Source organism: Glandiceps talaboti, chromosome 13 (assembly GCF_964340395.1).
Source record: "Glandiceps talaboti chromosome 13, keGlaTala1.1, whole genome shotgun sequence".
NCBI classification, from domain to species: Eukaryota; Metazoa; Hemichordata; class Enteropneusta; family Spengelidae; genus Glandiceps; species Glandiceps talaboti.
Window position 1 is genome coordinate 7,322,556 of NC_135561.1, and position 20,633 is coordinate 7,343,188.

Sequence of the window (20,633 nt, forward strand, 5' to 3'; positions counted from 1 at the left end):
GGACTATGTCATTCTCAATGGCTTGTTTACATATGTGAACACCCTTTTAGTTAGATTTCCTTAGCAAGCAAACAAGTAAAATAAAGCTCATTTTGTCTGTTTAAATAGATATCGTGGTCCAGAGTTAGAGATGTGGTCGTTAGGTGTGACGTTATACACTTTAACATTTGGTGAGAATCCATTCTATGACGTGGAGGAAACAATCCAAGGAATTATTAAACCACCATTCCTTGTATCTACTGGTAAGATATACTGTTTTGTACCATTCCTTGTATCTACTGGTAAGATATACTGTTTTGTACCATTCCTTGTATCTACTGGTAAGATATACTGTTTTGTACCATTCCTTGTATCTACTGGTAAGATATACTGTTTTGTACCATTCCTTGTATCTACTAGTAAGATATACTGTTTTGTACCATTCCTTGTATCTACTGGTAAGATATACTGTTTTGTACCATTCCTTGTATCTACTGGTAAGATATACTGTTTTGTACCATACCTTGTATCTACTGGTAAGATATACTGTTTTGTACCATTCCTTGTATCTACTGGTAAGATATACTGTTTTGTACCATTCCTTGTATCTACTAGTAAGATATACTGTTATGTACCATTTCTTGTATCTACTGGTAAGATATACTGTTATGTACCATTCCTTGTATCGACTGGTAAGATATACTGTTTTGTACCATTCCTTGTATCTACTAGAAAGATATACTGTTTTGTACCATTCCTTGTATCGACTGGTAAGATATACTGTTTTGTACCATTCCTTGTATCTACTAGAAAGATATACTGTTTTGTACCATTCCTTGTATCTACTGGTAAGATATACTGTTTTGTACCATTCCTTGTATCTACTGGTAAGATATACTGTTTTGCACTATTGGATTTGCACTTTGCAAGATTTCTACCTATATAATTTCAAAGAATCCTGTGAGCTGTGGCTGCTATAAAACGATCTACGTACATAATGATGTCTTGTTGATTGGTCTTGATAGAACTGATGCAGGTGATAGCATTCCTACTACATCCTGAACCAGAATGGAGATGTACATTAAATGAATTAGAGAACAGTGAATGGGTAAATCAGAGAGTGGACATTTCAGACTATGAATGGGATAAAGTTATACCTCCAGAAAGTAAGTTTAATACCCAGTAATAATAATGATAGTGAAAAGTATTTATAATGGACCAGTATAGTCTTCACAAATCATAATACAGTTGTACAGTTATTTCCTACTCTTGATACAGAACTATAGTGGCACAAATTTCTGACAATTCAACTTACACATCATCTGTGTCTGTCTTGGCAAACACATTCTGAAGATGTCACTCTGAAAGTGTGATAATGTCTTTATTTTCTGAGGTGTTTGGAGAAATTTATAATAAACCAGAAAACCAGTTCCAACTCTTACTAATACTTTCATTATCATATGTCAAACAAAACTAATACAATTAATCCTAGAAATGTCAGTCTACACACATCTACTTCTCTTTATCAATATTACATATTTGTTCATGAAAACTTAAGTCATGCAACATTAATATAGGAATGAGTTTATTAATATAGTTTTTCAGCTAAAATGATGTTGGCTTGGTGTTTCACTCATGTAACATGACATTTAATACACACCCTCAGGACAACTTCTAACACATTTATTGCAGTCATTGTAAAGGGGTTAATGGAAGTAATCATCGCATGTCACTATGTTTGTCATACTAACACACTGTCTCCTTCTCATTGTCATCTCTGTCTTCTCTTCTGTGTGTGTAACTAAGGAGGGGGATACTATGAGGATTCCGATAGTTCTCCACGAAGTGCAGGTAGTGAACCTGATGATGATGATGACCACGAACTTCTAACGGAACTGGAAGCGGAATATCAACGTCGTCTAAATGTGGATGACTACCAAACATAGACTATATAGTCTGAGTATTGTGACTTCTAATTAAAAGGTAGCATTAGGTCTTAGAAATCAGAAGCAATTTGACTTTTTGTGAGAATTAAACATCTCCCTTCATGTGTGTGTAGTTCCATTTTATGATATACAATAGTATGTAGTGGTGCCAAAAACACACATGAAAAAAATACAACAAAAATGCTGCTGAAAGTGGAGAAGGATTTGAAAATGGATGAATAAATGACCAAAAACTTAACTACCGGTTTATGAAAATACATTATTTGACCTAGAATCGCTTATTTAATCGTGTTTGCTAGCAATATGAAAACAATGTGACTCACATTGCAGTTTCCATCATTGCAATAGGGAACTTGCAATCCAGACTGAGCATGCTCAGACGCAATGGACTATGGGATTATCTGTGATTATCGTAATACCTAATATGGAGCTACCGATAAAATAAACCTCCCACAATGATCAGGGTGACTATGAATTGATTATTTGTGGTTAAAAAGAATATAACATTATTGTTGTTTACAATACGATTTGATTAGTATTTCTTATGACATTTCCCATGATGCAACATTCAAAATGGCGGGTTTGCAAGTTCCCTATTAAAATTAATTCACAATTGTTACACTCTCCCCAAGAATAATTTACACAAAAACTTTGTACCACACATAATAATATTTTCCTTTTGTCATTTCCAGGACAAGGTCCCATGTTGGCAGATTCCATGGAATACAGTGATACAGAACCTATGGCATTGGTGGAATCTGATACGGAGGAACTGGAAGAAGAGTTACAGAAATGTCTGGAAATGGGAGTTGAGGAGGGGTTTGATATCGAGATAGATTCACCACTGGTGGCGCACTTTTGAAATGAATCCAACTCTGTACACACCTTTTGCTGTGTCACTACATGACTTTTGCAGTGTCAGTCATCAGTACACGACTTTTGCTATGTCAGTACATGACTTTGGTATGTCAATACTCGACTTTTGCTGTCAGTACACAACTTTTGAAATGTCAGTACACGACTTTTGCAATGTCAGTACACAACTTTTGCGTTATCACTACTGGCTTATATAACATGTACATGTAGTTACTCCCACTACATCCGTTGCCGCCAAGTAATGGTCAAGTGTTACTGAATCGGTATAACTTGTAAATATATCATTAACATATTTGAGTACTGGCTTGGATGGATGACTTGTGAAGAGGAAATACACAGATCATGCCAACATATAATTACCTGTGTTAATTCTAGAGATAAAATACTAACCATTATTACAATCTTATGGTTAATATTTGTATAAATATTGAATAGGTTATAAATACTTATTTAGTCTTTGTTATGTCAATTTATATACTATAAATGTACAGATAGATATAAATCCTTCAGTCTCTTATAACTGAGATGTCATTTAAGAAAATAGATCACAGTTTACTGCATGGTGATCTTAATCAGGTTGATAGGATGCTAATAGTAATATGTAATCACAGTAAAAACTAGCACACTGCTGTGAAGCTGTATATAGTTTATATGTATGTGACTAATGCTATGATTACACAGGCACATTGTCAGCCAAGGTTAAGATCCCAACCTACTATGATACGCACAGTACCTGCCAGTGTTACTGTTCCAAGTTATGTATTCAAACTCTACCATAAAAATTGATCTCCATACTATTAACAAAGAAATATATACACACCAGAAGTTATGTAAAATCCAATATATGATTACTTATACACTGTTACAACACAAACTAACTACTTACACTGCCAACAATATAGTGTGTTATTTAAATTATACACATTACCCTTCTTAAACAGTTTAAGTTATTTTATGTTTTTTTTTACATTTTATCAAATTCTATACATTGATTTTTGATCCCTTTTTTAATCACTGCCATTTCATTGCACAATGTTTTGTGTGTATGTTTTGTTCATTTACTTTATTCATAGTGGGTGTTTTTTTGTTAAACGTCATTGTTCGGTGAAAGAAGATATCAATTTCTAGAATTCACTTGTATGATCGTAGCAGTGCTATGCCTACCTACACCCAATCTGATTAAAATCCGATGTAGTGTACATGGCACGATTTCTTTCTGGCTGTTACTTTTACTGTCGTTTGTTCTTTTGTGAGCGCCTGTTACATACATCTGACACAATACCATAGGTTTTCCCGAACCTAAACTCATACTTATGAGTAGCGAACCAGAATCCATTTTACAATATAACACTCAATGTTCGAAATTGAAAGAAAGAGAAACACCAAAAAATAGCGATAACATCGTCGTCTGTGTACAGTGCTGGTGCTCTTTTTGCCCTGAGCGCTCTGAAGTACTCTACCCATATGGTATTGTGTCAGATGTATGTAACAAGCACTCACAATAGAACAAACGACAGTAAACGTAACAGCCAAAAAAGAAATCACGCCATGTACACTACATCGGATTTTAATCAGATTGACCTACACCTTGTCACCCCTATACTGTAGACAAGAGATAACCTGTGGACAGGTTGAGTCAATTTTACCCAAAATAGGGGGTGACGGTTGCAAAAATGATAAAAATGAAAAAAAAATCAAGTTTGTTCAAAGCTTAGTGAAAATAGTTTGTGAGTAATTATATGGAATAAAAGTGAACAAGAAAGCAGAATGGCAGAAATGCAGAAATTTTTGTACAAGATAACAAAACTTTATAACCCTATCTCACATTTTTTTAAAAATGATAATAATTGCAACACCTTGAATATGTGTGTTACAGAAATTTGTTTATATTGGTGAGAGTGTCACTTTTAAATTTACTTACATGTGTCAGTACTTTTGGAACTGAAAGGTTGTGTTGATGTCAGATATTTGTATTTTGATAAAGTGTGTGTTTTTAGTGAATTTTAATCTGGTGACAAAAATCTACAGACTTGAATAGAGTTTGACTATTACTTATATTAGTACAGCTATCACAAGTTTTTACGAAAATTTGTCATTATCACGTAACTTTTAGGAAATTCAACGTCAAAATACCTGTCAACGTTTAGATGTTGGAACGTGATAGAATTTCAATGAAAAAGATGATAGAATCTAAAAATTAATCATGTCGTGAAAATGAAATATGCACCTTTTAATTTCATTTGTGAAATAGTTTGATTTTATTGAATGTTTGCATGTGTGTAATTTTATTGGATGTACATATCATATTTGTTACCACCTAGTTGTGTAGATATTAATTTTTATTTTTTGTAAACACTACTTCTTGCCACTGCCAGTCTTATTGTCTTGTTTTATTACAACAGCATATCAGATTTTTATTTAAATTTCATTGGGAGTCAGTAATTTTATTTACATTCATTGTGGAATGTTCACTGCCACAGACACAAGTTGTGAGGAAATCTGTAAAGACAATTTAATCATTTTAATTTTGATAATTTTTTTTTTTTTTTTTTTTTTTTGGGGGGGGGGTGGTTTAGGGGTTAGGGTTGTTTCAGATCGTAAAACCATAAAATTAATGGGTCAGCTGCTCAGTAAGAAGGAAAAGTGTGTATGCACATGTTAGTGATGCTTTCAGTCATAATCATAGTCTCAGTTACCCATAATCTTGTTGGTACCTAATTGAGTGGGTGAAGCCCCCAACAGTGGGAGTCTGGGTGACTGAGACTAACTTTTAACAGGCTGGATACTGTAGAAATAATTAGAATCAGAAGGAAACTATGAACAATTTGATTTGAAAAGGTCTGAATTTTTTACCATAAAAATAATGTTTACTCAAATACTCCATTTTAGTGTCGCCATCAGTAATATTATGTTTTTCTCGGTCTAGCCATAGAGGGCAGTATTTGTTTTTTTTTCGTCAGATTGCAGAAATTCAAGGTTTGTCTGGTTATGAGAAACAATTAAATACATAGGGCCATCCTAATCTGTAACAGTGCTCGACAGTTTCAGTATTATGTACCAAACAAAAGAACTATGTTATGACTGGATGTAGGTGTCTCATATTTTTTATGAAAGTTGTGTTGAGGTTTCAGTGTTTAGAACATGAAGCAATTAAAAATATAAATATGTAAAATTGTGTGTTCATTCAAGTTTAAGAGGATGAAATGACAACGATAGTAATACTTGTACAATAGCAAATAAATAGATACTTGTAATTAGTTTTAATTGTGAAATCAATGAATGAAGTGTTTCTATTTCTGTCAGTTTCTGTAAATTTCAAAGTGTAGATGTGGTACTACATTACTTAACATATCCACACCCACAGTTCTACCAAAAATATTCTGACATTTTGATTCATTCTCACATGATTACAGTTTACAAGATATGTTTTTTTTTATGATACAATTATGTAACATATCTAAATGGTGTATCTGTACATATTCACTGCCAGTGACTTATCATTTCCTTATTTTTCCATCTCATACATGTCAATTTATGAAACCCAGTTTGAATCAGGCTCAATGAGTGACTGTATTGTTGTGAATTTTACCAATGCTGGTAGGCTTGCCACAAACGATGTACACATTAGAACAGAAAATATGATGTCTTTCTATGTCACACCAGTGTACATCATTCTCGTAAACCTGAGCTTATTTTTGTTTACACCGCTTGACGGTGGGTGCGTCTTGGATAGTATTGGTAGTAAAAGAGGCTGTAGTTTACGATAATGATGTATATCTATTTGCCTTTGGGTCTATGGTGCCTACAATACAAGTCAAAATATTCAAAACTACCATTACTTACTTGCACAGGTGTTAGTTATATCATTCACTATGATGTTTTCTTTAATCCAACTGGAAAATAATAGGATTTTGTCACCCCTCATCTTTGAGTCGTAGTACCAAGGCCCCTTATGTCACTCACATTTCCATCAGCTGAATTAATAAAACTTTTCTGCTTATAGTATAGTTGTCATCAATTGTTTACCCTCGCAACCCACTTATTAGTTTGTAAGGTATGAAGTGACAGGGCGCCCTCACACATCGGTGGGGGTTGAACGACACAACATTTCTTCCAGTGTACCTACTTATCTCCCCAAACCAAAAATAAACTTGTAGCATTGGACCTCACTATAGATATGTGTCCAGTTATTAAAAAAAAAACAAGAATCTGAATGCTTTCAATGGTTTTTGAATAATGTTGATGATTCTCAAATGAAAGGTATCATTTTGTAAAGAAAGTTGCTTGTAATAGTAGATAGTTTTTATTCCAGACTTTGAAAAATAGCATTTGCACTTTCTAGTGAGAGATTTTGAATTCTTTCACAATTTTTAAGAAATGGCACAGCTTTTAAGATTTACCAACATAATGTCTATATTTCATTTAATGAAATGTTTTATGTAAAGATTTATATGTGCTGTGAATAAAAGTATAAAATGTTTGTGAAAATAATCATATTGTTTCCATGTGTGTTTGTGGTTTGGAAAGATCAGGTTATATGTAATAAATGTATATTTCAGAATTTGGAAATAGGTAATTATCAATCTCTGTATGATGGCCTCTTTGTGTAAGTACGTTTGTTTGTACATATGTGTGTAAGTGTATGTACGTATGTATGTGTATGTATATATGTATGTGTGTATGTATGTATGTATGTATGTATGTATGTATGTATGTAAGTGTATGTACGTATGTATGTGTATGTATAGTATGGATGGATGGATGTATGTATGTGCGTGTATGTTTATGTATATGTGTGTGTGTATGTATGTGTGTGTGTGTGTGTGTAACGTTCTCTCTTATAGTTGTTGGGTGATTTATTTGTATTCTGTGTTCTGTGTTTATTTTGATCATTTGACGCTAAGGTCAAATTCTGTAAAAGAATAAGGTTAAAGGGTAAGGGGAGGGTAATCATTGAAAATGTAGTAGCTGCCACCAGGTAGTATAAACTGACTTCCGTTGATTAGTTGTCGAACTTCAGCCAGCACCAACCAAAATAAAATTGAACGTTGTCTTCACTTGTCGTGGGGGTGGGGGGGGGGGGGTTTATCTCTCTAGTAATATCGTTGCCATCCAAGGTGTACTATTTACTTAGTGGACCACGCAAAGTCCACTCTCACCACAGGGTGCTCAGGCTCATTTAGTTCTGTTTACAAATATAAACAAAACAAAATAAACATACAAGTAAACAAACAAAAACAAATAAATAATTAAACAAGTAAACGACAACAAACCAACGAATAACCAAACACTGCCCCCCCCCCCCCCCCCCCCCCCGAAATGGTCACATATGGAAATAACCGTGGGTTATTTCCATATGTGACTATTTCAGGGGGGGGGGGGCACTTCATGACATCACAAATGTCTGGCATTAGATAGTTATTGTGTTATGAGTATAAATAGATATTTGAATACACTATGTAGGTGATGTGATATCCTTAGATACTCCCCACAAATGTCCCCACATGTTTTATTTTGTTTTGTTTTCTAAAAAACTTCCTCTACAACTACTAAGTTGTTTGGGCTGAAATAGTAACATAATAGTGTTACCAAAAGAAATATTACAGTTGTGCTACAGTACCAAAAAAATTTGTACTCTTTTTAGTTATTGTAGGGGGCAGGATATTGTGCACTTTTTTTTTTTCTTTTTTTTTTTGGGGGGGGGGGGCATGAAATTTTTATACTTTTGAAAGGAGGGGCTGTGAAATTTTGGTCACAGTGGATGGACGGAGGGGGGGGGGGCAGGAAAAAAACCAAGTCAGAGATAATTTCTCCCCAGCCCCCCCCCCCCCCCCCCTCTGCCGTAAATTCTGTCCGGTCCCTAAATTTCGACAACAACAGTTAAAATATTTGTACAGGTACCCAATTTTGTTTTGTAAAATTTTAATTCAATATCTGACATTCAAGGAAAATTTTCACAAAAACTGTAAAATCAATTATTGACAAAATATTTTGCTTTCATTTTATTTCCAAACCAAAATTATCACAGTTCGATGTATCATATATCATTCTGCATATTATATGCTGATATACTACATTTGTTTGGAAATCATAAAATATGCTAAAGTGTTGTCACTAGAGGGCGTCCTGTTGGTCCGGCCCAAAGTTTTACCAGAGAAGTTTTACCCCCTATATTTTAGTTACTCAAGTCTTTCATTAGGGTGCCCGTATTTGATCATTCCATGTTTCTCATTGTAGCGCGTTTTACAAAAATCTAAAGGTTTTGCCAGCATTCAGTTTACATCTAGTAAACAAATTTGCTGCGGGGGGTAGCTCCGATTCCCGAATGTCGAGTTATGAATGAACAAACAAACTACCAAACCCGGAAGTAAAATAGACTTGAGAAGATGTCGTGATTGAAAAACTGAACAGGAGTCAGTAAATCGGTAGGTGATTATGATTCAATATTTATCTTAAACATCAGTAGTGTATGTATGTGTTTATTCAATATACGATTAGTTGCTTCAGTAACTTCAACCGTAGATCACCAAACGATACACATATTTCAGTTTTGAGTTTAGGCATAGACAATATTGTCTATGGTTTAGGCAAACAACTTTATCTTCCTCTGCCTGATAGTGATACCTCCAATATTGTACAATATACAATCTTTATTGATACATCATATCTGTGTCTCACTTTAAAGCAATGGCACTCCTTATTGGTGTTTGTGATGAAGAAATGCCAGCTGGTACCAGTGAAGTCCTTACTCCATGGAAGTTTAATAAAATTGGAAGCCATCCGGTACAGTCTTTCTTTATCACCTCTACCGTATATTTTAAAGTGTAAATATATTTTTGGGGTTAATCTGTCCAAGAATTTCTTTGTTTTCTTTGTTATAAAACATAAGCTCTTTGTGGCATCTATCATACTGGTACAATGTTTATAATATTGTGTGTTTCCCATTCTCTAGGACTGGATGCAATGTCCAACACCCAGACCAGTTTGTCAGCTGTGTAGTCAGGTACTGTATCTTGTAGTCCAAGTCTACTGTCCACTGACTGAATCTGTGTACCACAGAACTATCTATGTCTTTACATGTATTGCTAAATCATGTCAAGGAAAGGCTCAGAGGTAAGAAAGAGAAAAAAGTGTACTTTACATTCATTCATGTATGTATGTACATACATACATACATACATACATACATACATACATACATACATACATACATACATACATACATACATACATACATACATACATACATACATACATACACACACACACACACACACACATACATACATACATACATACATACATACATACATATACACACATACACACACACACAAATCAATCAATCAATCAATCAATCAATCAGAAATATGAATAATTTTCAAAACTTAAATGTTGTATTATGTTTTTCATAATTATAATGTTTCATAATACTAATATTTCATTTTTGTAATACTTCTTTATCTTTTGTGTCATTAGCTGGTTTGTATGCAGATCACAGATATGTGATGTTACAGATCACAGCCAATCACATCAACGAACAACACTAGAGGAAAATGTTGGCATGGCAACAAATGACTGGTGTGATGAAGCAGATGACTGGGGAGAAGATTCGGAAACTACTGTTTCTATGGCAATAGGAGGAGAGACATTGAGCGAGAAGGATGGAAAACTTAAAAAGGAAGAAGAAAATTTGAATCTTGCCAAAGCAGATTGTAAAGAGTTGAATGGCACAATGCAGGCTGTGGAAAGGTTAACTTTAGACACACCTTGTCAGGTTGATATGCAAAACAAATGTTTCATTGGTTATTATATTAATGTCTTTGAAGAAGATGACACTGTGAACAGAAGAGATCTGAGTAGACATGAAAAAAGGTTACTCATGGAATATCAACAAAGAGAAGGAGTTGACTTGACGGATCTTGACATGTGTTATCCAGAAAGGTATGAATTCTTATCATCACTTTTGATGTAGTATACTATTGTTACCTAGTACTAGGGTGTCAACATGTTGTGATAGAGAGACTATATCATTACTTGTGATGTAGTATTTTTACCTAGTACTAGGGGGTCAAAATGCTGTGATAGAGCACTAGTACTTTGCATGTTTGATTATGGGTAAACAGTTGATAATCATTCTGATATAACATTTTTTAAATATGTGCTAGGGGGTCAAATCATAAAATAACACCTTCAATTGTGGGGGGAAAGTTGGCAATTCATGACTACTTATTGTGTGAGAGATTTAGTTTGCTGTCATATGTTGAATAATTATTACATCTGAAGTCTTTGAGTTGTGTGCTGTAAGTTTTCTTGTATCTTTGTTAAACAATTATGCCAAGTGAAATTGTATGTATTACAGTTTGGAATTTATTTGGAATTTTAGATCACAGAGTGGTGGGGCTGAGAAATATGAGAAAACTGAATTAAAACATGGTGACAGAATTTTTCATAAATTTCAGAAGAGAATTTCAGTTTGTCCTGAACAGTGTCTTAGGTAAGTTTATTAAGATGTTTTATTAAGACTCATAGCTCTTATTACAAATATCCATCAGGGGGGATGAGGAGGAGGGGGGGGGGGTGTCTTTCCAATTACTCAAAGGGTTGTAATAGGTGTAAACAAGATATGGGATTTTTGCTTGGGCTACAAACGCCTACCAAGACTGGCTACAGTTAATCCCAGGAATATCACATAATTTAGTTCAAAGAACAACAAGAGTTTGTGACTAGAATACAGGAACAATCAATAGTACACTTCCTTAGTAGACTTCAGTATATGTTTATCTTGGTCAATCACACAAAAGTGAACACTTGCTATGTACATCTCATTCTCCTATGTTTCTCCCAGTCAACCATGTACTTGTTTTGGTCATTATCTTGTCCATCCTCCTTATCAGTAATCAAGTGTTCAACACAATAACAGCTTAAGAAGACTAAGTAATTTAGCTGAAACGTACCGTGTTATTAATTCACAGTTTAGAACAACTACACAATAGTTTCTGTATTCATGTTTAACCCAAGCCTGGATGTTGGGAGTGGGGAAAGCTGGAAGGGTTTATGAACAAAGTCATACATGACCAAACTAATAAATAATCCCCCCCCCCCCCGATAGAAAGAAGATTAACTGAATTACACTATAAATGATTAATTTAAATATTTCAGGTATGAATGGAATGGAGAGCCGTTATTAATGACAGCCAATGATATGCATAAATCAATCCCATCATGCAAATCTTGTGGTGGTCAAAGGATATTTGAATTTCAATTAATGCCAGCACTAGTATCCATATTGAAAATAGCAGACACATCAGGTATGTTTGTTTGTATTACAGCTACTCACATGTTTACTTATAGATCTCATGGTGTACAATATTGAGAGTTTGTCATTGTGTTTTCAAAAAATGGCCCAGTTGCAATCAGTATAGCTAGTTTATTTCTGTATAAGTTCATCAAAACTGATCTCACGAAGTACATTTTTTAGAATTTTTTAGGCTTATTGCAGGTCTACAATTACCTTTAATGTGATTTCCAAGCAGTTTCCTCATTAACTGTATCCTCCATGTTTTCCTTTTCAGATATACCGATAGATTTTGGTTCAGTGTACATTTATTCGTGTAAAAACAGTTGTTGGCAAGAGAATGAAACAGAGAAGTATAAAGAGGAATTCTTTATTCTACAACCAGATCCCGATCTTAAGTTTTTTCCAAATCAACAACAATGAATGATAGAATTGTAAATTGTATCTCAGTATCTTTGAAACCACATTACTTGTCTCTGTCCAGCTTATAACAGGAAGTACCTTGTGTCACTAAATTTTTCACATAACTAAGTTTACAACTGTGAGGGCGCTGTCTCTAATTATTTCGCACAACTAAGTTTGCAACAAGGAGGTACCCTGTGAGGCCACTGTCTCTAAATTGTTCACACAACTAAGGTTGTAACTATGATGACCTGTGAGGGCGGCATCACTAAATCTTTCACATAATCATAGGGGTGTTCAGGAGACAAAACGCTCACAGACATTTCGGAACATTTTGTTCATGAACAAACTATTGTCATACTTTTTGTGGGCGTTGGAAGAGTGACGTAACTAGCCAAAGCCAAGATAGTGACCATGAAATTTCGCTGCAACAATGAACATAATTTTGTGTGTAGGATTACTTAGTGTGTAATCAGTTTTGATTCATTTCTGCAAAAAACATCCTGACAGTATTGCAATAGTAGGTTTTAGTTATACAAATCCGAAATTGTCCTGACTTCAATAAATGTTGAAGCTACACAAATGCAAGAAACTTTTATTTCAACTTGCGGCCATTTTTTTCATGTGCAATGTGTGAAATACTGTTGAAAAGAGGGCCAGGGCATATGACCAAACAATTATAAAATGTTGTCTCCTGAATGCATCCCGATGTGTCATTGTGAGGGCGCTGTCACTAAAGTTTTTGCATATCAGCTAGAGGTTGTGTAATTGAGAGATGTTGAGGACGCTTCTATCGATACTTTTAATGCCATTATTTATTATTTTCTGAAAATACAACACAATATATCAATAGTAACAACTGTGTATGTGTGTGCTAGTACATGCATTTGTCTGTCAGTATGTATTTTTGTATGTATGTATGCATGTATGTGTGTGTATCCATGTATGTATGTATGTATGTATGCATGTGTGTATGTATGTATGTATGTATGTATGTATGTATGTATGTATCCATGTGTGTGCTTGTGTATACATTTGTCTATGTATGTGTGTGTGTGTGTGTGTGTGTCTTTGTACTATGCACATGTATATGTCTGTGTGTGCAAATACATACATTTGTGTCTGTGCACTTGTGTGTGTGTGTGTGTGTGTGTGTGGGAGGTGTTGTGTCTCCACACACAGCTCTACATCATACATAGAACTAGTATAGATATGAAAAGCACAGGTGTGGAAAAAAACTTTAACATTAGCTAGCAAGGTATTCTAAATTTGCCCAGAAGTTAGACTGTCAAATTCCTCTTTGGGTTTCTCCACGAATATGCATGGTGCTTAGCCGATGATTACTACGAGCGATGGTGGTTAGCCAATAATTAATACGAGCGACACCAACGACGAACAATTCAATCTGAGTTCGAGTAATCATACCAGAACGTTTTCAAACATCTAATTTCTTGAATGACCCAACGAGTCCACCAGCTGGATCAGATCCTTGTTTTTGTCCCCCTAAAGTATCCGCGGACTTAGGAAACCCATATTTATTATTTTCAATAATTTCGTTTTCTTTCGACTTCAATTTAGCGATCCATTCTCTGTTTGTAACATTCTGAAGGGCGCCCCCATATTCCGTCGGGAGAATAGCTGATCCAATGTGTTGATGTAGGTTTCCATATTCATCACCATGGAAATGGAGCTGAGAAGAGACAAGATGAAATCAACATCAAGTGAAAAAAAATGTGACTAACATATACTAGTAATAGTAGTCAGTACGTGGGTAAAGACGGCTATCTTTTTCGATCTACAGTTGACGAACAACATTTTTCAAGTCAGATAGGCAAGTCTCATGGCGACTACATACGTCAAGGTGGAGTCTTTGTACTAAATACAGTCCGTTTTAAGTTACCGTTCACTCTTTGCTGTAACCATGCAGAAACCAATAAGCAACTGCATGTGCTACATAAAGACAGCAAGATCGCCTTTTTGCTACTTTTTTCCTCTTAATGGAATAAATATCAAAAGTGCTGCAACTAGACACAAACACACGGGCACCAATGTTTTGATTTCTGCATTTGATGTCAGGATATCGATGGTGGCACGTTAAATCAACTAATAGTTCATGTCATCAAGACAAAATGCTTCAAGTACTATTTTCTATAGTGGAGACAATGTCAAGTTCACGGTAAGGAGGGTATGACATCACGAATTCTCAGAATGACCACGAGAGGGTAGTTCAAAGTGGGTAATATGGCGATATCCATGAACTTATAAAGTTGAACTTTACAAAAGTTACACAGAATCGAACGGAATAAGTGGTACAAACCAATTGGCAAACACCTTTTCAATCAATGCAAGTCGACTGTTCGAAGGGTGACCTTTCCCTTATAAGCTCTGCAAGTTGATGCCGTAAAGAGGCTAGGTGTTTTACGACGATGTATAACGTTACCATAGAAAAGTTTCGATTAAGTTAATTTCAGTCACCATCTTTAGTACCTACCCTTTTGACAAGTTTTTCACTCAGAAATGGTCTGAATATACTGAATATCAAATCAAAGAATTTGGGTTGATTAATGTAGTGTACTTCTTTCAGACGAATTGGTAATGCATTCTGTAATACAAAATGAACAAAACATTTAGCAATAGATGTAAACGAAAACCACACTATTTCAAACAGTTCTTCAATATATAGCCGTTAATACTATAACGACTGATTGTTACAAGTGAACAGTGGATTGGGATACTCTCTTTTTCACTTTTTTTGTCGCATGTACACATGTCATATAACAGTCACCTTTGACAAGCACACACACACACACACACACACACACACACACACGCACGCACGCACGCACGCACGCACGCACGCACGCACGCACGCACGCACACACACACACACACATACATACATACATACATACATACATACATACATACATACATACACACACACACACACACACATACATACATACATACATACATACATACATACATACATACATACATACATACATACATACATACATACATACATACACATGTTGCATTTGTGTGTTCTGTGTAAGAGCATGTACCACGTGGTAAATAGATATTGAAAAATGTAGTCTATTGGTATACCCACTTGAAGAGTGTCTGCTAATTTCCTGCCAAGCATGGGGTTAAAATGCTTTAAGTGTTCTTTAGTCATTCCTCCGAAGTCTCCGATGAAAACTATTCCGTTAATTTGCGTCTCTTCTTCCTCACTCATCAACTCTATGTACATAAGACCAGCCTTCAACACTGGTGTCAGGGAGTATGCACCAGGGTTCCAATTACCTGCATTGAGGGGATGGATTCATAAGGGTTAACGAACAAGCAAGTCTGTCTGTCTGTCTGTCTGTCTGTCTGTCTGTCTGTCTGTCTGTCTGTCTGTCTGTCTGTCTGTCTGTCTGTCTGTCTGTCTGTCTGTCAATTGCAAAGTGATAAGCAAGCTTTCCATGATTATCTGTTGCTCCACAAGGGTTAGCTATCCAACCCATCTAATCAACACTAACGTAAAGTTAAAAATTGATGTTTTACTTTTGTTTGTTTCATTTTTACTAATTTATTGAAGGTGGGGGGGGGGAGTGAAATTTACATGAAACTGGAGACGTGTATTGTTAATGATGTAACCTTTAAAAGTTTTGAATAGGAGAAAGTGAGATGTTTTTAAATATATGCTTACATAATACCAATGCAAATATATGATCGAAAATGAGAATGCACATTCTTGGGAAAGCGTCTGAAGTGGTCGGGTCGGGTCGGGTCGGGTCAGGTAAAAAGTAGATTCAAAGATTGGGTGCGGGGCTGATTGGTCGACCTGAGAACTATGAGTGACGAGAACGCTCGACAGGTTAACCACCAATCTGTTACAGCATAGGACCCTCCACGTTGGTGGAGGGTCTATGGTTACAGCGGGTACTTCTGATGCAAATTATAGACACCAGATGTCGTGTGTATGTATTATCTAAAAATAGCCGATTAAATTTAAATGAAATTTGGTCTGCATGCAAACTATGTAACATATTACCTGGTTTTAGTATTAAAATTCGTCTGCCCTTGCTATCTCTTTCAGGCAAAATCGTATGAATTTGGTCTTCGAGCTGTTGTGTTACGGCCGATGGCGTAAAGTCGGTGAAGATGTCTTTGTACTGGTGTCTGACTTCGTAGTAATGTACCAGTGTCTTGTACGCCTTCTCCACGTTGAACTTTCGCACCCGCAGATACCGCAAAAGGAAAGCGTCGTCGTTTCGAAATTTTATATCTGGACGACGTTTAAACATTTCCCGGAGGTCGTCCAGTTTTTGTTGCCGTGTGTCAGGGTCCTCGTTCAGCTCATCCCGGGCCTTTTTCAGTAGCTCGGGGCTAAGACTACTACTGGATTCATTAGAGCTCATATTGTTGCAATCTCAGAAACCTGTGTCACAATACACCGACGTAGTTTATAGATGCCGTTGGTAATGAGTATTAGGCGGTATATGTATAATGTTCCGTAATATCAGCAGTAGCTCCAGTGACACGTATAAACTTTAGGCACATATGTGACAAAATGGCGGTCGCGTGACGTTTTGACCTATCAATGACAAAACTAATACATGCAAAGAGCCTATTGTAATCGATTCTCTTTCATTCTCAGGACACACCCTTTCTACATGTAATGTGCTTACTGGTAAGCTCAGACAACCAACGTATTATGTTGCTTAGTAGGGGGTGGGGGTGTCATGGTAAAGATATATGATTGTGAACTTTCGCGTCATATAAAGCCAATTCGTTTCCCTCATTGTAACAGTGGTATTACTATTACAAATCGTTGGTATGAAAACGCCAAGTGAAACTAGAAGGAGGAATGATTTTCGGGTGGATGGTGAAGGGTTTTTAGAGGGGGTGCGGTGATATCAACCTAACGACAGAGAAAACTCTGATACAGCATTGATTACACTGGGCTACCATTTTCAAACAATAAGTCATGAAATGTTCAAGGTACTAAACTGGTTGTGGTCGCTACATTTATCACAGCGCTTTTAGTGTACAAAAAACTTCATAAATGAACAAAATCTGTCACAATTTAAACTGGCCTATTTAAAAGTTTGTTCACTGATACGGCCAGTATCCCGCGAATCAAAACCTAAAGCTTCACTCCCTGAATTTCCATCTGACTGGCCCTCTGTTGTTACAGAATGCTTGAAAGTGGATGCACAACGTACAGGTGGCAATGCTAGACTGATGAATACTCGCATACTTTCTTGTAAATACCACTGGGTTGCACAAACATACTGTGTAAAGCTTGCTTCCTATTGGTCAGTAGTTACGTCACGCCAAGATAATAATTCCCCGCTTTATTTTGAACCCCGAGAATTTAAATTTTCTATGTATACAGGTGTCTCTCTAATGGAAATTATATAAATTGTATCTATAACAACCACACCACCACGATTCTACCTTCCTGGTCACTAACTGACAGCAACTACCGTTCTCTGAGTCCTCTCGTGAATATTTGTTAGGCAAAACACACTAGAGTTATTCAAATGTTAACAAATACGTAGTTGCTAGAAGAAATAATCTAAGAATACATACAACCTCCTACAAAATGTCTATAAATGTATTATTGCTTGGTGGAAGTATGCGACGAAGGAGTTTACATAAATCCCAACGTCGTTTCCCCACATCTGGTTCTTACAAGCTAAGCAATACAGAGGGCTTTCATGAAGGATTGTTGAATTTCATTTTCTTGAAATTTATCATAGACGGGGGAAAATCGTTTATAGTAAAGTTAACAATTAATTTATCTTGACATTCTCCCCAAGAGTTTTGTGGTTCTCAAGTAAAAGTACAACGGTACTGTCAAAAGGGTACTAATATGCTGTAATACCAAAAGGGAGCGCGCACCAGATGACTTCGTGTAGATTATGTACATTTATAATCAACAATATATTAAAATGAATTGAAGCATACATTTTGATATGGCACACGTGTGCGATTAGTCTAAGTGGATGACGCTTACAATTCTGGAACAGCTAATAATTCCTTGATATCACTTATCCATTGGTAACGAATAGCCAGCCTGACTATGTAGCTATTCCATCTTAGCCACTGGTAACGAATAGCCAACCTGACTACGTAGCTATTCCATCTTAGCCACTTGTAACGAATAGCCAGCCTGACTACGTAGCTATTCCATCTTAGCCACTTGTAACGAATAGTCAGCCTGACTACGTAGCTATTCCATCTTAGCCATTGGTAACGAATAGCCAGCCTGACTGCGTAGCTATTCCATCTTAGCCATTGGTAACGAATAGCCAGCCTGACTACGTAGCTATTCCATCTTAGCCACTGGTAACGAACAGCCAGCCTGACTATGTAGCTATTCCATCTTAGCCACTGGTAACGAATAGCCAGCCTGACTACGTAGCTATTCCATCTTAGCCACTGGTAACGAATAGCCAGCCTGACTACGTAGCTATTCCATCTAGCCATTGGTGACGAAATGTTAGCCTGACTACGTAGCTATTCCATCTTAGCCATTGGTAACGAATAGCCAGCCTGACTACGTAGCTATTCCATATTAGCCATTGGTAACGAATTACCAGTTAAACAACCTGTAAGTCTTCCGGACCCATCCCTGGTTACAGCAGGTGGCCAATGGCTGTTATCTAGTAATCTATAACTTTCATCTGTCATTCTCTTGCGCCCATACCTCTGTCTATTCAATTATTTGTTGGTAAATAGTATTTTTAAATTTTCCACCGTCATTTCAGTACGTGCATGTTTTCTCCCATCGAGTACTTACCCACGACTGTCTCAATTATAATTTTAACCATTAACGGTTTTTTTGATAAATTAGTAATTCTTTGAATATCCACTATACTACCATATTACTATGACAACTTATTCAGTTGAATTAAAAGAAAGGCGGTGCTTTTATACTCTGTTAGACTGTTCAATCATATATGGACTGTTTAAAAGGTTAAAGTTCAAACTGACTGCATATAGCTTACAGTGTATTTCCAAGTGTTGTAGGAATCGCTATTTGTCGAACAGCCTGCATCGTGACAGTTACAATCAGGTAAGCTTAAATTTGTCACCAAATGTATGAATACCTCACAGATAAGGCTTTAACCCATGAGAGATGTTATCTTATTTATAAATTAAATCATTGCCATCATTATGATGTATGGTGGCAATATATATTCCCGCCGTCGTGGCCGGCCAAACACAGCGTTGAAAATGAAACTGGAATGAGCGGAAAGACACTGTTGGATACTATGCAAAATCGCTCACAATGGAGTAAACTCATCATGTACCACAGCTAGATTGTGGATGACATAAGAAGAAGGCAATATTGATGTACACATGTACATCGCTATAGGTAGAGACGTGGTAATATGTATTTTTTTTAACTAATGTTCCGTCGTCATGTTTGTATTGTAGGTAGTAACTTGCATGTAATTCTAATAACATCAACACATCCCCCTTTCTTTGCAGCACATACAGACAGAGTTGTACATAAAATTGAGTACTATCCACACAATCAGAATGGTTAAGCACAACAACCGACAGCGAATAGCACTGATAGTGCTAGTGTCTTTGTGTGTTTTGCCCATCATTAATTATGTTCATGTGAAGTTCCATGGTTCCAGTCTTACTATCAGCTTTGGTGAATCAATATCAAAAAAACAACCGGCTGCACCAGTTGACACGATAAAATACGCAAAAATACCAGGAGACTCTGTTGTTCATACAAGAAAAGGTACAACGGTGAAGTCCCCATCTGTGGTCAATGTAACGAGTCAAAGAAGAGTAACGGCGAAGCCTAATATCGATACAAATCGTTACACAAATACAACTACTAAAGCTAAGTTATTGTACAAGCAGTATGGTGTTGTAATCACGCAATTTTTTAACTTGGGATATCTTAATATCACAAAGAGTTGGATTTGTAATGTTGAGTGTCTTGGCATACTTCCGATGACTCTGTTCATAGTAAGTGATATGGAAACATTTCAGCGTGTGACAAATTGGAAACCAGAACTAAATGTTGTACTTGAAATGTTTGGTTCTACCGATTCTATGGACCATGGATACGTTGACTATTTCAGATATGGATTTTATCGGGTGAGTGT

The 20,633-nt window shown here is 36.1% G+C and overlaps 3 protein-coding genes across 3 annotated transcripts in view; 2 read left to right on the plus strand and 1 right to left on the minus strand.

The window, feature by feature from the left end:
- The window catches only part of LOC144445014 (PAS domain-containing serine/threonine-protein kinase-like), a 50,095-nt gene extending 47,308 nt beyond the window's left edge, over nucleotides 1-2,787 (plus strand). Inside the window, exons 19-21 of the mRNA XM_078134565.1 lie at nucleotides 109-242; nucleotides 1,005-1,145; nucleotides 2,618-2,787. Of these exons, the coding sequence (XP_077990691.1) occupies nucleotides 109-242; nucleotides 1,005-1,145; nucleotides 2,618-2,787 (445 nt within the window). The remainder of the gene's footprint in view (nucleotides 1-108; nucleotides 243-1,004; nucleotides 1,146-2,617) is intronic.
- A 6,385-nt stretch (nucleotides 2,788-9,172) lies between these two features.
- Nucleotides 9,173-13,306, plus strand: LOC144444759 (programmed cell death protein 2-like). The gene is made up of 7 exons (XM_078134289.1): nucleotides 9,173-9,226; nucleotides 9,487-9,584; nucleotides 9,754-9,914; nucleotides 10,281-10,745; nucleotides 11,188-11,298; nucleotides 11,964-12,112; nucleotides 12,377-13,306. Exons 2-7 carry the CDS (start codon nucleotides 9,489-9,491, stop codon nucleotides 12,520-12,522), a joined length of 1,128 nt encoding a protein of 375 aa, XP_077990415.1. The 5' UTR covers nucleotides 9,173-9,226; nucleotides 9,487-9,488; the 3' UTR covers nucleotides 12,523-13,306.
- Nucleotides 13,307-13,726: 420 nt separating this feature from the next.
- Nucleotides 13,727-17,058, minus strand: LOC144445041 (alpha-tocopherol transfer protein-like). The gene is made up of 4 exons (XM_078134593.1): nucleotides 16,544-17,058; nucleotides 15,617-15,810; nucleotides 14,993-15,103; nucleotides 13,727-14,191 (listed from the first exon to the last, which is right to left on the minus strand). Exons 1-4 carry the CDS (start codon nucleotides 16,908-16,910, stop codon nucleotides 13,937-13,939), a joined length of 927 nt encoding a protein of 308 aa, XP_077990719.1. The 5' UTR covers nucleotides 16,911-17,058; the 3' UTR covers nucleotides 13,727-13,936.
- Nucleotides 17,059-20,633: the final 3,575 nt, after the last annotated feature.